This window comes from Acinonyx jubatus, chromosome A2 (genome assembly GCF_027475565.1).
Source record: "Acinonyx jubatus isolate Ajub_Pintada_27869175 chromosome A2, VMU_Ajub_asm_v1.0, whole genome shotgun sequence".
Lineage (NCBI taxonomy): Eukaryota > Metazoa > Chordata > Mammalia > Carnivora > Felidae > Acinonyx > Acinonyx jubatus.
Window position 1 is genome coordinate 41,959,331 of NC_069383.1, and position 13,968 is coordinate 41,973,298.

Genomic DNA, 13,968 nt, shown 5'->3' on the forward strand with positions numbered 1-13,968 from the left:
AAATGGGTATACAATCAGTTAAGTCTTTTGGTTTTTCCTACTGTGTTTTAAAATTTCAGAGTTTTGTTAGTAGTCCACTCTAGGCGGCTTCTTGCAGTGGCCGTGCTGTAGTGGAGGTGCCGGCTAGGATAGGCCTGTGTCAGACTTCTCCTCGAGGAAGGAGGGCCGCAGCTGAACCAGCTACCTCAGAATTGTTTTTTCCTTTCTCCCATCCCACAGTATGCTGAAGGGAAAGAGAGGCCCAGAAAACCGGGGAGGAATGAGAAAGAATCAAATCACTATTATACCTTTCTTTCCCAGTGAAGGTTCTTTAGGCCTCAGGCCTGGCCTGTCCTCGGGGAGGGGAAAGCGCTTTAAATTCTATGTGATTGACCTTTTAAAGTTGATTAAATTGACTTGAAGTGGACTTTCCTTGATATTTGAAAATGATTGGAAAGCCAATGAAACTGGTTGAGATATTTGGACATAGGAAGATGATATCCTGGATGGCAAATTGAAAGTGATGATTGGAGAGGCGCCTGAATGGTTCATTTGGTTAAGCATCTCGCTCTTGACTTCTGCTCAGGTCATGATTCACAGTTCATGAGTTCGAGCCCCACATTGGGCTCTGGCTGACAGCACGCAAAGCCTTCTTGGGATTCTCTCTCTCTCTGTCCCCCACCCCCTGCTTGTGTGCTGTTTTTCTCTCTCTCAAAATACATAAATAAACTTTAAAAAATTAAAAAAAATAAAGTGATGATTGGAGAAAAATAATTAAGCGTCTCCTTGTTTTAATTCCCCACCAAATAATACTGGGAAATGTCTTCTGATTCACTTAAATGATGACACTAATGGAGAAGAGAGATTTGACATGAAATTTATTGCCTTTTAGAAGTAGTTTGCCATGTGGATGAGGTATGTGAAAGCTTGATTCTCCAAGTGGTATAGATATGGATTCTCTGAACTCAAGGGAGAGCAGATAAACTTCTCCTTTCTTTTCTCTTAAAAAAAAACAAATGGATTGTGGGGGAGAATGGGGAGATGTAGGTCAAAGGGTATAAACTTTCAGTTATAAGCTGAATAAGTCCTGGGCATCTAATGTACAGCATTGATGATTATAGTTAATAATACTGTATTGTAGGTGGCTTGGTTGAGTGACTCTTGATTCCAGCTCAGGTCATGATCTCATGGTTCATGGGTTCAAGCCTCGTGTTCAGCTCTGTGCTGACAGTGCAGAACCTGCTTGAGATTCTCTCTCTCTCTCTCTCTCTCTCTCTCTCTCTCTCTCTCTCTCTCTCCCCCCCTCTCCCCTCTCTCTCCCTCTCTCTCTCTCCCCCCCTCCCTCCCCCCCACCTTCCCCTCTCCTACTCTCTCTGTCCCTTTCTCAAAATAAACTTAAAAAAATTAAGATAAAATTACTGTATTGTATACTTGAAATATACTAAGATCTTAGATGTTTTCGCCACACAGAAAGTGGTAACTACGTGAGGTGATAGCTGTGTCAATCAACTTGATTGTAGTAATCATTTCACAGTGTATACATATACTAAATCATTACATTGTACACCTTTAGAAAAACACATCACATGGTACAACCTAAATATGCCCCATTTTTATTATTTTATTTTTTAAGTTTATTATTTATTTTGAGAGAGGGAGCACACGTGCACATACCCTGAGTGGGGGAGGAGCAGAGAGAGAGAGAGAGGAAGAGAGAGAATCCCAAGAAGGTTCCACAATGTCAGCACAGAGCACGACTCAGGGCTCGATCTCACGAACCGTGAGATCATGACCTGAGCTGAGATCAGGAGTCAGACGCTTAACTGACTGAGCCACCCAGGTGCCCCCACAATTTTTATTTGTATTTGTTAGTCATAACTCAGTAAAACTGAAGAAAAATGACTTTTTCCTCTTGATCATAACACTAACAAATGCATATTGTAAAGAATTTTAAAACTTCTGAAAAGTACAGATAATAAACTTCAGTGCAATCTATCACTCCATCCCAAACAGGAGCAGCAGCCTTTGGGTATATTCTTGCAGGCTTCCTTGTGCCTGTTTACATTGTTTATTGCCTTTTCCTTTTTCCAAAGCTGAGATCATACTCCTAAAATTTTTGTGGCCTGCAGTTAAGAGATTGCATAAAGCAGTAGAAATTGTAATATAAAAATATTCACTGATGAAGTGACCACTCAACATTTCTGCTCTCTCTTTTAATGTTTGAACTTATTCACCCATTTAACCACTGTTTCTGTCTCTGCGCCTGGGCGTTGTTATAATGCAGGTGGATTGGGAAGTTATTTCTTGAGGTTAGTGAAGGATACTGGAGATCTTTGTGATCACTGACAAATCTATCTAGGTTGGACCAGTTGAAAAACTGTTGAAGAAAGAAATCAGTAGAGATAACAATAGGATAGGCACTTTAAAGAATGATTGGACATGACATCATATTAACACAAGCTCCCATGTAGTTTGCCACCATTATGATGCCATGTGAATCAGGATGAAATGAAGGATGTTATGTGCTATTGTATATCATTCTGATGGAAAAATCACTCCCCCTCCCCCCCCAGGCCCCACTATTTTTATTCATTCATTGATGAATCAAAAAATTAGTACATAGGCATACATAAAGGTTGCCTAAATGTTATTAAGCTGCCAAGGTATGTTTTCTTTCTTATATTTATAGGGTACGTTTTTAGTATAAACTTCCTATCAAATTGTCGTTTCCTATTAGGAATATGAATGAATATGAACACTTAATAGCCTTCTAGTACCATTTATTGGCAATAACAGGGAACACCTGTATTTAAGTTTTTCTTAATTCTCTAAATTCTTTTATATCTGCTGTAATAAACATAGTAGTACCCCTTATCTGTGGTTTCACCTTCTGCAGTTTCAGTTGCCTGAGATCAACCTCTCTCTGGAAGCAGATGATCCTCTTTCTGACATATCGTCAGAAGGTCAGTGGTAGCCTCATGCTGCTGCCTGTGTCATTCGCCCCCCCCCCCCATCTTATCACACAGTCATTTTATCATCTCACATCACAAGAAGAAGAGTGGGTTATGGTACCATAAGATATCTTGAGAGAGAGGCCACATTCACTTATCTTTTATTACAGTGTGTTGTTATAATTGTTCTATTTAATAGTTATTGTTAAACTCTTAATGTGCCTAATTTATAAATTAAACCTTATCATAGGTGGGTATATATAGGAAAAAAATAGTGTACATAGGCTTTTGTACTCTGCATTTTCAGTCATCCACTGGGGTCTTAGAATGTATCCCCTGCAGATGAGCGGGGACTACCATAGTAACCAGATAACGACAGTTTTTCTAGTGAGTAAGCATATGCTAGAAAAGCTAATTTTATCCAAAATTAAGTACATACTTTAAAAACATACAACTACAAGTTATATTAAAAAAATTCTTTAACCTTTTTTAGGTCTAAATGTCAGTCCAATATAGAAGGCACCACATCTGTCTCTCCTGGAATTAAGGCCAAATTTCTTACCTTCTTCTCACCGTGTTTGATATATTGATGACTTGGGATCATTAGACTAGGGTATGCAAAAAATATTTGCTAATCTGCTGAAATGGGTTTTTAATTATGTGCTTTTATTCTTTTAATTATCAGAGTTGTCATATAAAAAATGTAGCCTCTTTATGCTATATTTCCATTCTCTGAGATGCTGCTTTTTACTGTGCACATGAGTCATCTGAGGATCTTGTTAAAGTGCATGTTCTGATTCACTAGGCGTGGTGGGGGGCAAAATTCTGCATTTGAAACCAGCTCACAGCCTTTCGACCACAGTTTGAATTGCAAGGCTTTCAAGAACAGTTTTGCGAACAGAAGCCAGGCAAAGCCTATCAAAGCCATTTCTTGTTACACTAACTTTAAGTCACATGCCTAGTTTATTAGTAATACATATTTTTTTCAGTGGAGATATATATGTTGTATTATAACTTGTAGTGTGTTCATTTTCTGTAGTTTTTGTGTTGAGCATATTATGTACAGCGGTGGCATTTACAAAGAATGAATGTACCGATCATGATGACGATGATGATGTAATAATAATTGACAGGTATTGACTACTTATTTGTACTTTACAAAGATTGACTAAATTTTCTCAACAAAACCATGAAGTAGACATTATTATTGTTACCCCATTTAAAAATGAGGAGGCTTACTGACAAGTTTAGTGACTTGCCCATGGCCACAAAGCCAGAAGGTGGATAGAACCAGGGCAGCAATGCAAGTAGTCTGACTCTGGTGTTTATAGTTTCAATCTCTTTACTAGTCTGACAATAAAAAACTAGACTTCATAGCATGAATTTTCTAGCTTCTCTCTCAGTTCCTATAAGATATATTTGCATTTTCTAGCTTCTTTCCCAAAAGGCCTTTTGAAGATTCTTTTTCTTCCGTATGTTTTCCTTTCTTGTGGCTTTTTCAAGATGCTAAGGATCTCTGATTCATTACTAGGGGTTTTTTTTTAGTCTTCCTTTCTGTAAATCTGTGTTTAGAAAAGACCTCAATTTTCATATTCTTTTGATGTGAAAATTAATGAAGAATGAAAAGTAGGTAGTACCCTTCCCTGAATGAAAGATGAAAATGTTTTTAGTAATGTTGAGACTGTTTTCTGTGAAAGACTAGCCCAGGAAAGCTTCAAATTTTATAAGATTGTCACAGAAGAATTGTGGATTATTTTTTTGTGTTCTTGAAAATTGGGGCTATGGGGCACCTGGGTGGCGCAGTCGGTTAAGCGTCCGACTTCAGCCAGGTCACGATCTCGCGGTCCGTGAGTTTGAGCCCCGCGTCAGGCTCTGGGCTGATGGCTCAGAGCCTGGAGCCTGTTTCCGATTCTGTGTCTCCCTCTCTCTCTGCCCCTCCCCCCTTCATGCTCTGTCTCTCTCTGTCCCAAAAATAAATAAACGAAAAAAAAAAAAGAAAATTGGGGCTATTATTTTTTTTATCCAAATGGCAGTTATAATTTAGTAATTAATCTGGAGACATACCTTCCACTCTGAGTTCTCTTGCCAAACCACCAAATGGTCTTAGAGAAGCCAAGGAGCCCTCTGCCTTATCTCCTCAGCCTGTCAGGTGGTGACACTGTATGCAGTACCTTTGTCCTTTAGCATGTGAAGGAGAAACAAACACAGAAAGAGGATTTCTAAGTACTGAGGTGTTTGTAAAAATTTGTGACAGTGAGTGAACAGTGTTTAGGATTAGATGTGGTACCTCAGTTGCAGTTTCATTTGGAAATCAATAAACACAGAACAGGTCATGATCAATAAGAATATAACTGGCTTATTACTCATCTCAAAATAATTCAAGGTTATTTATTTGCATTATCTGTGGGTTTTTTTTTTTTACAGTCCATCAATATTATGGAACTGACTTTACAGAAATATGGAAGTTATGAAAAATTTGAGCAGGCCACCGGTGGCAGCCTGCTATCTAAAACTCGAATCTGGAGTCACGTTAGGAAGTACATGATGAAAGAAGGCTGCATGGGTGAGGTATGAATTGGGATGACACGAGATGCTGACTGCTGGCATTTTAACTCCCGGTGCCACATGGTTTTCTCTGCAGGTTTTGTTCTCCCATCCCCATTCTGCTCATTAAATTAGTCACCCAGAAGTCTCACTAAATGCTAAGTTTATGTCGCATTGAATTATTTTGCTCACTATGTGTTTTTCTTTACTTACTACCACTTCTGTATACTTTATGGAATTGTTGGAATTGTTTTATGAAAATTCTTAAGAGATTTGCCTCAGTGGCTCCTCTTGTTAGTAGCCAGTTCAAAATAAGCTTTGGCCCAACAGCGAACAGGACTCTGGCTTGTATACCTTCCTTTGCATCATTGTAGCCAGGGGGGACTGTATTTGAGAGTGCGGCCTTCTACTTTCCTTCATTCCAGGAAAGGTTCTTGAGTTCCCCCGGCTCAAAGGTGGAAGCGTCAGAAGTGATTGGCCCTGCATTTCATCGTCTAGGTTTCTGGGAGATTTGAATTGGTTATAAGCAAAATAAAAACATCTTGATTTATGGGTCTGTGGTTTCCTGTGAAAGCTGCTTCTCCCCAGCCTTTACGTTTTGTTTCATATATTTATATTTTTCCTCTTGCTCCTTAGATTGTAGTACATCTCACTGAAGATCTGCTTTCCCGAGCTTCAATGACAGTGGTAAATGGATGTCCAACGCTGACCATCAATGTTTCCACTGCACGTGAGCACTGGCTGGAGGGAATGCTGAGGCATGAAATAGGTAGGGTAGCCCTTCTCCATTTGTTCATTTGTAATATCAGAAATCAGCATCAGAGAAACATTCTTTTATAATGGGGTTTTCTCTTAGCAGTATTTAGCAAAAAGTAATGAAATTTTAGGTTTCACTTGAGCCAAGATAGTAATGTCTTACTTCAAATTAGATTTTTTCAGGCACTGTGTAGCTGTATTAAGCATGGATAGTCATTTAACTCCTCTGAATTTTAGTCCTCCCACCTGAAACTTGAAGAAATTGAACTAAGTGCTGTATCTCATATTTTTTCAAATATCAAAGTCTGTGATTCTTCCCTTTACCTCTCCTAATGACACATGTAGTCCTTCTGAAGGCAGAGTACCTCCTGCAAAAGGCTTTAGGGTTAGGTCATTTTCCACTTTGTTTTGTAGGTACACATCAGTTTAATTTTAGAACTGTTGGTAGAATCTTTTTTTGGCTAAGAGTTAAAATGAGAATGTCATTTCTTGGTTTTTGTGTGCCTTTTCTTGTCCACAGGCACACATTATTTTCGAGGTATTAACAACCTTCAGCAGCCGTGGAACAGTTGGACTGGTCGTAAAAAACATGAGCTAAAGCCAAACAATCCCACAGAAGAAGGACTGGCAAGTATTCACAGTGTCCTTTTTAGAAAAGACCCCTTTTTATGGAGGGCTGCCCTCCTCTACTACACTGTTTATCGAGCCAGCCAAATGTCTTTTTGTGAACTCTTCAAAGATATTGGAAAGTTTGTCAAAGACCCCAATACAAGATGGGATTATTGTGTACGAGCGAAGAGGGGATGGACTGATACTTCTCAACCAGGTGGGTGTCCCTTGACTATAGGTTTCCTGACTTGTGGTTAGTTGTCTGTTGATTTTGGTTACATCCTTCTCCACCAACCATAGAATTCACTTACTTACGAAAAAGTAAACCTGTTACTTGAGGTCAGTGCTAGTTTTCCCAAATCACGTTTCATTAGCATTATTTTCTCAAATCTCATTTTGAAAAATTTCAAGCCTACAGAAATATGGCAGTGATAGAATTCACACCCATATTACCCTTCCTGTAGATACATGAATAGTTAACATTTTGCCAGTTCTGCCTTCTCGCGCTGATTGTAAAAACAGGTTTACTGAGATATAATTCACTTGGCATACAGTTTGCCCATTAAAAGGTACAGTTCAGTGGTTTTTAGAATATTCGTAGTGTTGTGCAGCTGTCGCCACTGTCTAATTCCAGAACGTTTTCATCACCCCAAAAATAAACCTGTACCCATTAACAGTCATTTCCCATTCCTTCTCCCCCATGCCCCCAGCTCCAAGTAACCATTACTCTACTTTCATAGGTTTGCCGGTTTTGGACATTTCATACAGATGGAATCATATAATATATAACCCTTTGTGTCTGGGTTCTTTCACTTAGCATAATGTTTTTAAGATTCATCTTAAAAATGGTAGCATGTATCAGTATTCAGTCCTTTTTATTGCTGAATAACAATATATATGTATATGAAATTTTATTTTTCTATTCACCATTAATGGACATTTGAGTTGTTTCCACATTTTTTGGCTGTTACAAATAATGTTGCTATGAACATTTGGGTACAAGTTTATATTTTTAATTCTCATGGATTATATATATATTTTTGAGTGGAATTGTTGGGTCATATGGTAACTCTCTGTTTAACCTTTTGAGGAACTGCCAGAATGTTCTTCAAAGTGACTGCTCCATTTTACATTCCCGCCAGCAGTATATGGGGGTTCTTATTTTTTTCTTTTTTTTTTTGATTTCAGGAATATAATTTAGTGACTCATCACTTATGTATAACACCCAGTGTTCATCCCTACAAGTGTCCTCCTTAATGCCCCTCACACCTTTAGCCCATCACCCCCACCCAACACCCTTCAAGCAGCCCTCAGTTTGTTCTTTGTATTTAAGTCTCTTATGGTTTGTCTCCCTGTTTGTATATTATTTTTGCTTCCCTTCTCTTATGTTCATCTATTTTGTATCTTAAATTCTGCATATGGGTGAAGCCACATGCTCTTTGTCTTTCTCTGATTTCACTTAGCATAATATACTCTAATTCTACCCACATTGTTGCAAATGGCAAGATTTCATTCTTTTTGATCACCAAGTAATATTCTGTTATATATGTGTGTATGTGTGTGTATATATATACATATATGTGTTACACATGTGTATATATAATACATATATGTACCACACACACACACACACCACATCTTCTTTTCCATTCATCAGTCGATGGACATTTAGGGTCTTTCCATACTTGGGCTATTGTTGATAGTGCTGCTATAAACATTGGGGTGCATGTGTCCCTTCAAAACAGCACTTCTGTATCCTTTGGATAAATCCTTGGTCATAGGATAGTTCCATTTTTAACTTTTTGAGGAACCTCCATGCTGTTTTCCAAAGTGGCTGCACCAGTTTGCATTTCCACCAGCATTGCAATAGGGTTCCTCTTTCTCCACATCCTTGCCAACATCTCTTGTTGCCTGAGTTGTTAATTTAAGCCATTTTGACACATGTGAAGTGGTATCTCATTGTGGTTTTCATTTGCCTTGCCTCCAGAGACATGTCAAGTAAGAAGTTGCTGCAGCTAAGGTCAAAGAGGTTGCTGCCTGCTTTCTCCTCTAGGACTTTAATGGCTTCCTGTCTTACATTTAGGTCTTTCGTCCCTTTAGTTTATTTTTATGTATGGTGTAAGAAAGTGGTCCAGGTTCATTCTTCATGTCACTGTCCAGTTTTCCCAACACCATTTGCTGAAGAGACTTTTTTTTCCATTGGATATTCTTTCCTGCTTTGTCAAAGATGTTGGCCATATGTTTGTAGGTCCATTTCTGGGTTCTTCGTTCTGTTCCATTGATCTATAGGTCTGTTTTTGTGACAGTACCATACTTTCCTGATGATTACAGCTTTGTAATACATCTTGAAGTCCAAAATTGTGATGCCTCCATCTTTGGTTTTCTTTTTTAGGATTGCTTTGGATATTCATGGTCTTTTCTGGTTCCATACAAATTTTAGGATTGTTTGTTCTAGCTCTGTGAAGTATGCTGGTGTTATTTTGATAGGGATTGCATTGAATATATAGGTTGCTTTGGGTACTTTCGACATTTGAACAATATTTGTTCTTCCAATCCATGAGCCTGGAATATTTTTCCATTTTTTTGTGTTTTTCAATTTCTTTCCTAAGCTTTCTGTAGTTTTCAGTGTATAGATTTTTCACTGCTTTAGTTAGGTTTATTCCTAGGTATTTTATGGTTTTTGGTTCAATTGTAAATGGGATTGATTCCTTGATTTCTCTTTCTGCTGCTTCACTATTGGTGCATAGAAATGCAACCGATTTCTGAGCATAGATTTTATATCCTTCAACTTCGCCAAATTCATGGATCAGTTCTAGCAGTTTTTTGGCAGAGCCTTTTGGGTTTTCTACGGAGAGTATCATGTCATCTGCAGAGTAAAAGTTTGACTTCCTCCTTGCCAATTTGGATGCCTTTTATTTCTTTGTGCTGATTGCTGAGGATAAGGCTTCCAACACTATGTTGAATAACAGTGGTGAGAGTGGACATCCCTGTCTTGTTCCTGACCTTAGAGGGAAAGCTCTCAGGTTTTCCCCATTGAGGATGTTGTTAGCAGTGGGTCTTTCATATATGGCTTTCATGATCTTGAGATATGATCCTTCTATCCCTGCTTTCTTGAGGGTTTTTATCAAGAATGGATGCTGTATTTTGTCAAGTGCTTTTTCTGCATCTATTGAGAGGATCATATGGTTCTTATCCTTTCTTTTATTTACATGGTGTATCACGTTAATTGGTTTGTGGATATTGAACCAGCCCTGCATCCCAGGAATAAGCCCCACCTGATCGTGGTGAATAATTCTTTCAATGTATTATTGGATCTGGTTTTCCCGTATCTTGTTGACAGTTTTTGCATCCATGTTCATCAGGGTCTGTAGTTCTCCTTTTTAGTGGGTCTTTGTCTGGTTTTGGAATCAAGGTAATGCTAGCTTCATAGAATGAGTTTGGAAGTTTTCTATCCATTTCTATTTTTTGGAACAGCTTCAAAAGAATAGGTGTTAACTCTTCTTTATTTTTTAATTTTTTTAATGTTTTATTTATTATTGAGAGACAGAAACAGAGCATGAGCATGGGAGGGGCAGAGAGAAGAGGCAGCAGGCTCTGTGGTTTTCATTTGGCTGGAGCAGTCTCCAGTCTCTGAGCTGTCAGCACAAAGCCCAACGCGGGGCTCAAACCCACAAATCACAAGATCATGACCTGAGCTGAAGTTGGACGCTTAACTGACTGAGCCACCCAGGCCCCCCAACTCTTCTTTAAATGTTTGGTAGAATTCCCCTGGAAAGCCATCTGCCCCTGGACTCCTGTTTTTTTGGGAGATTTTTGATTACTAATTCAATGTCTTTATTGGTTATGGGTCTGTTCAAATTTTCTATTTCTTCTTGTGTCAGTTTTGGTAGTTTATATGTTTCTAGGAATTTGTCCATTTCTTCCAGATTGCCTATATTGTTGGCATATAATTGATTATATTCTCTTATCATTGTTTGTATTTCTGCAGTTTTGGTTGTGCTGTCTCTTTCATTTGTGATTTCATTTATTTGGGTCCTTTGCTTTTTCTTTTGATCACTCTGGCTAAGGGGTTTGTCAATTTTGTTAATTCTTTCAAAGAACCTTTCACTGCTCTGTTCAACTGTTTTTTTTTTTTTTTATTTTGATATCATTGATTTATGCTCTAATGTTTTATTATTTCCCTTCTTCTGCTGGTTTTGGGCTTTATTTGCTGTTATTTTCCCAGCTCTTTTAGGTGTAAGCTTAGATTGTGTATTTGAGACCTTTGTTCCTTTTATGACCACCTTTGCTGCATCCCAGAGGTTTTGGGCTATTGTGTTTTCATTTTCATTGGCTTCCATGTACTTTTTAATTTCCTTTTTAATTTCTTGGTTAGGTGTGCCTGGTTGGCTCAATTGGTTAAATTTTCGATTCTTGATTTCGGCTCAGGTCATGGTCTCACAGTTTATGAGTTCAAGCCCCATGTTCGGCTCTATGCTGGCAGCATGGAGCCTGCTAGAGATCCTCTCTCTCTCTCTCTCTCTCTCTCTCTCTCTCTCTCTCTCTCTCTCTCTGCGCCTCTCCCCTGTGCACTCAAAAGAAACTTCAAAAAAATTTCTTGGTTAACCCATTCATTCTTTAGTAGGATATTTGTTAAGCTCCAAGTATTCATTTTCTTTCCAAGTTTTTTCTTGTGGTTGATTTCAAGTTTCATAGCGTTGTGGTTTGAAAATATGCACGGTATGATCCTGATCTTTTTGTACTTGTTGAGGGCTGATTTGTGTCGCAGTATGTGATCTATTCCAGAGAATGTTCCATGTGTACTCGAGAAGAATGTGTATGCTTTACGATGAAATGTTCTGAATGTATCTGTTAAGTCCATTTGGTCCAGTGTGTCATTCAAAGCCATTGTCTCCTTGTTCATTTTCTGCTTAGATGATCTGTCCATTGTTGTAAGTGGGGTGTTGAAGTCCCCTACTATTATGGTATTATTATCAATGAGTTTCTTTATGTTTGTGTTTAATTGATTTATATATTTGATTTTTCCCATGTAGGGGGCCTAAATATTTACAACATTTACAATATCTTACAATCTTCTTGGTGGATAAACCCCTTAATTATGTTATGTTGCCATTCTTCATCTCTTGTTAAAATCTTTATTTTAAAATCTCGTTTGTGGGATATAAGTATGACTACTCTAGTTTCTTTGATGACCATTGGCATGATAGATGGTTCTCCATCTCCTTACTTTCAATTGCAGGTGTTTTTAGGTCTAAAAATGGGACTCTTATAAGCAGCATATAGATGAGTCTTGTTTTCTTATCAATTCTGATACCCTGTGTCTTTTGATTGTAGCATTTAGTCCATTGACATTTAGAGTGAGTACTGAAAGATATGAATTGTGTTACCTGTAGAGTTGGAGTTTCTGGTGATGTGCTCTGGCTCTTTCTAGTCTTTTGTTTTGTTTTTGTTTTGTTTTCATCTTTTCCCCAAAGAGTCCCACTTAAAATTTCTTGCAGAACTGGTTTAATGGTCAGGAACTCTTTTAGTTTTTGCCTGGAAAACTCTTTATCTCTCCTTCTATTTTGAGTGACAGTCTTGCTGGATAAAGAATTCTTGGCTGCATATTTTTCCAATTCAGCACGTTGAATATATCCTGCCATTCCTTTCTGGCCTGCCAAGTTTCTGTGGATAGGTCTGCAGCAAACCTAATCTATCTTCCCTTATAGGTTAAGGACTTTTTTCTTCCTTGCTCTTTCAGAATTCTTTCCCTGTCTGTGTATTTTGTGAATTTGACTATGATATGCCTTGGTGATGGTCAGTTTTTGTTGAATCTAATGGGAGTTCTCTGTGCTTCTTAGATTTTGATGTCTGTGTCCTTCCCCAGATAAGTTTTCAGCTATAACTTGCTCACATAACCCTTCTGCCTCTCTTTCTCTCTGTTCTTTTCTGGGACTTGTATGATTCAGTTGTTATTCCTCTATAATAAGTCACTGAGTTTTCTAAATCTTGTATTGTGCTCTTTTGCCTTTGTTTCCGTCTTTTTTTCTGCTTCATTCTCCATAATTTTTTCTATATCACTGATTTTGCTGCTCTGCTTCATCTGTCCTTGCCATCATGGCATCCATTCGAGATTACACCTTGGTTATAGCATTTTTAATTTGTCCTGACTAGATTTTACATCTTTTATCTCCACAGAAAGGGATTCTGTGCTTTTTTTCAACATATTCTTATTATCATGGTTCTAAATTCTAGTTCATCCTGCTTCTTTCTGTGTTGTTTAAGCCCCTGGCTGTCATTTCTTCCTGTTCTTTCTTTTGGGATGAATTCCTTCATTTTTCATTTTGGAGGAAGAAAAATTAATAAAATAAAAAATTTAAATTAAAAAATTTTTTAAAAATTAAAAAAAATAATGAAGCTAGATCCTAGGTGTGTTTTGGTCTGCTTGTTGAAAGAAGCTTTATGGAATAGAGAAAAAAGGGGAAGAAAAGGGGGAAAAGAAAAAATTTTTAAAAATTGACATAACAAAATCGAACAAAAAAATCTAAAAAGTTAAAAATAAATTTTTCTGTATCCATGGAAAAGAAAGGAAACAAAATTTAAACAGATAAATGAACCAGCAAACAGAATGAAACCCAAATGAAGTTACATCCAGTTTCCCATAGAACTCAAACTGTGAAGTGCTCTGTGGTTGGTACACTAAGCAGGTGGGGTGACTTGTGCTGGTCGTCTAGGGGATGTGTTTAGAAGGCACTGTTGGGCAGGGCTTGGTGTAACGGCTCTGTTCTCCACTAGGTGGCACTGCTTAGCTTACTGGGGTGGATCAGTGTGGTGTGCATGCACATGTGCAGGAGAGTTGGAAATGGCTTCATCCAGCTCCCTAATCTCTGGCACAGGAGCTTTGCATTCTCACTGACCTGTGATCGAGCACGGGTCTCAGGACTCCTTCCCCTCCCCGCCTCTACCCTGCTCGTGTCCAGGCTGTCTACCCATCAGGTGGCACCTCCCTCCAGAGTTTTTATCTCCAATGGGGTTGTGTTTCAAAATCCCACACTTCAGAGACCCCTGTGGCTTGGACCCATTCCAACTCTTCAGGGGAGAGTCTCACTGAGCAATGGCGAACGGTCAGCTTGCCCCAGAAAATGTTCAT

The 13,968-nt window shown here is 38.4% G+C and overlaps 1 protein-coding gene across 4 annotated transcripts in view; it reads left to right on the forward strand.

Moving 5' to 3' along the window:
* MATCAP2 (microtubule associated tyrosine carboxypeptidase 2) overlaps positions 1-13,968 on the forward strand; it is a 75,204-nt gene that overhangs the window by 49,049 nt on the left and 12,187 nt on the right. For 3 of the 4 annotated variants that reach the window (XM_015065026.3, XM_015065027.3, XM_015065028.3), the window contains 3 exons: positions 5,355-5,498; positions 6,111-6,243; positions 6,751-7,056. In XM_015065026.3, coding sequence (XP_014920512.1) covers positions 5,355-5,498; positions 6,111-6,243; positions 6,751-7,056 — 583 coding nt within the window. Of the gene's footprint in view, positions 1-3,421; positions 3,544-5,354; positions 5,499-6,110; positions 6,244-6,750; positions 7,057-13,968 lie in introns of those variants that run through there. The other variant, XM_027075270.2, reaches the window with a different exon arrangement.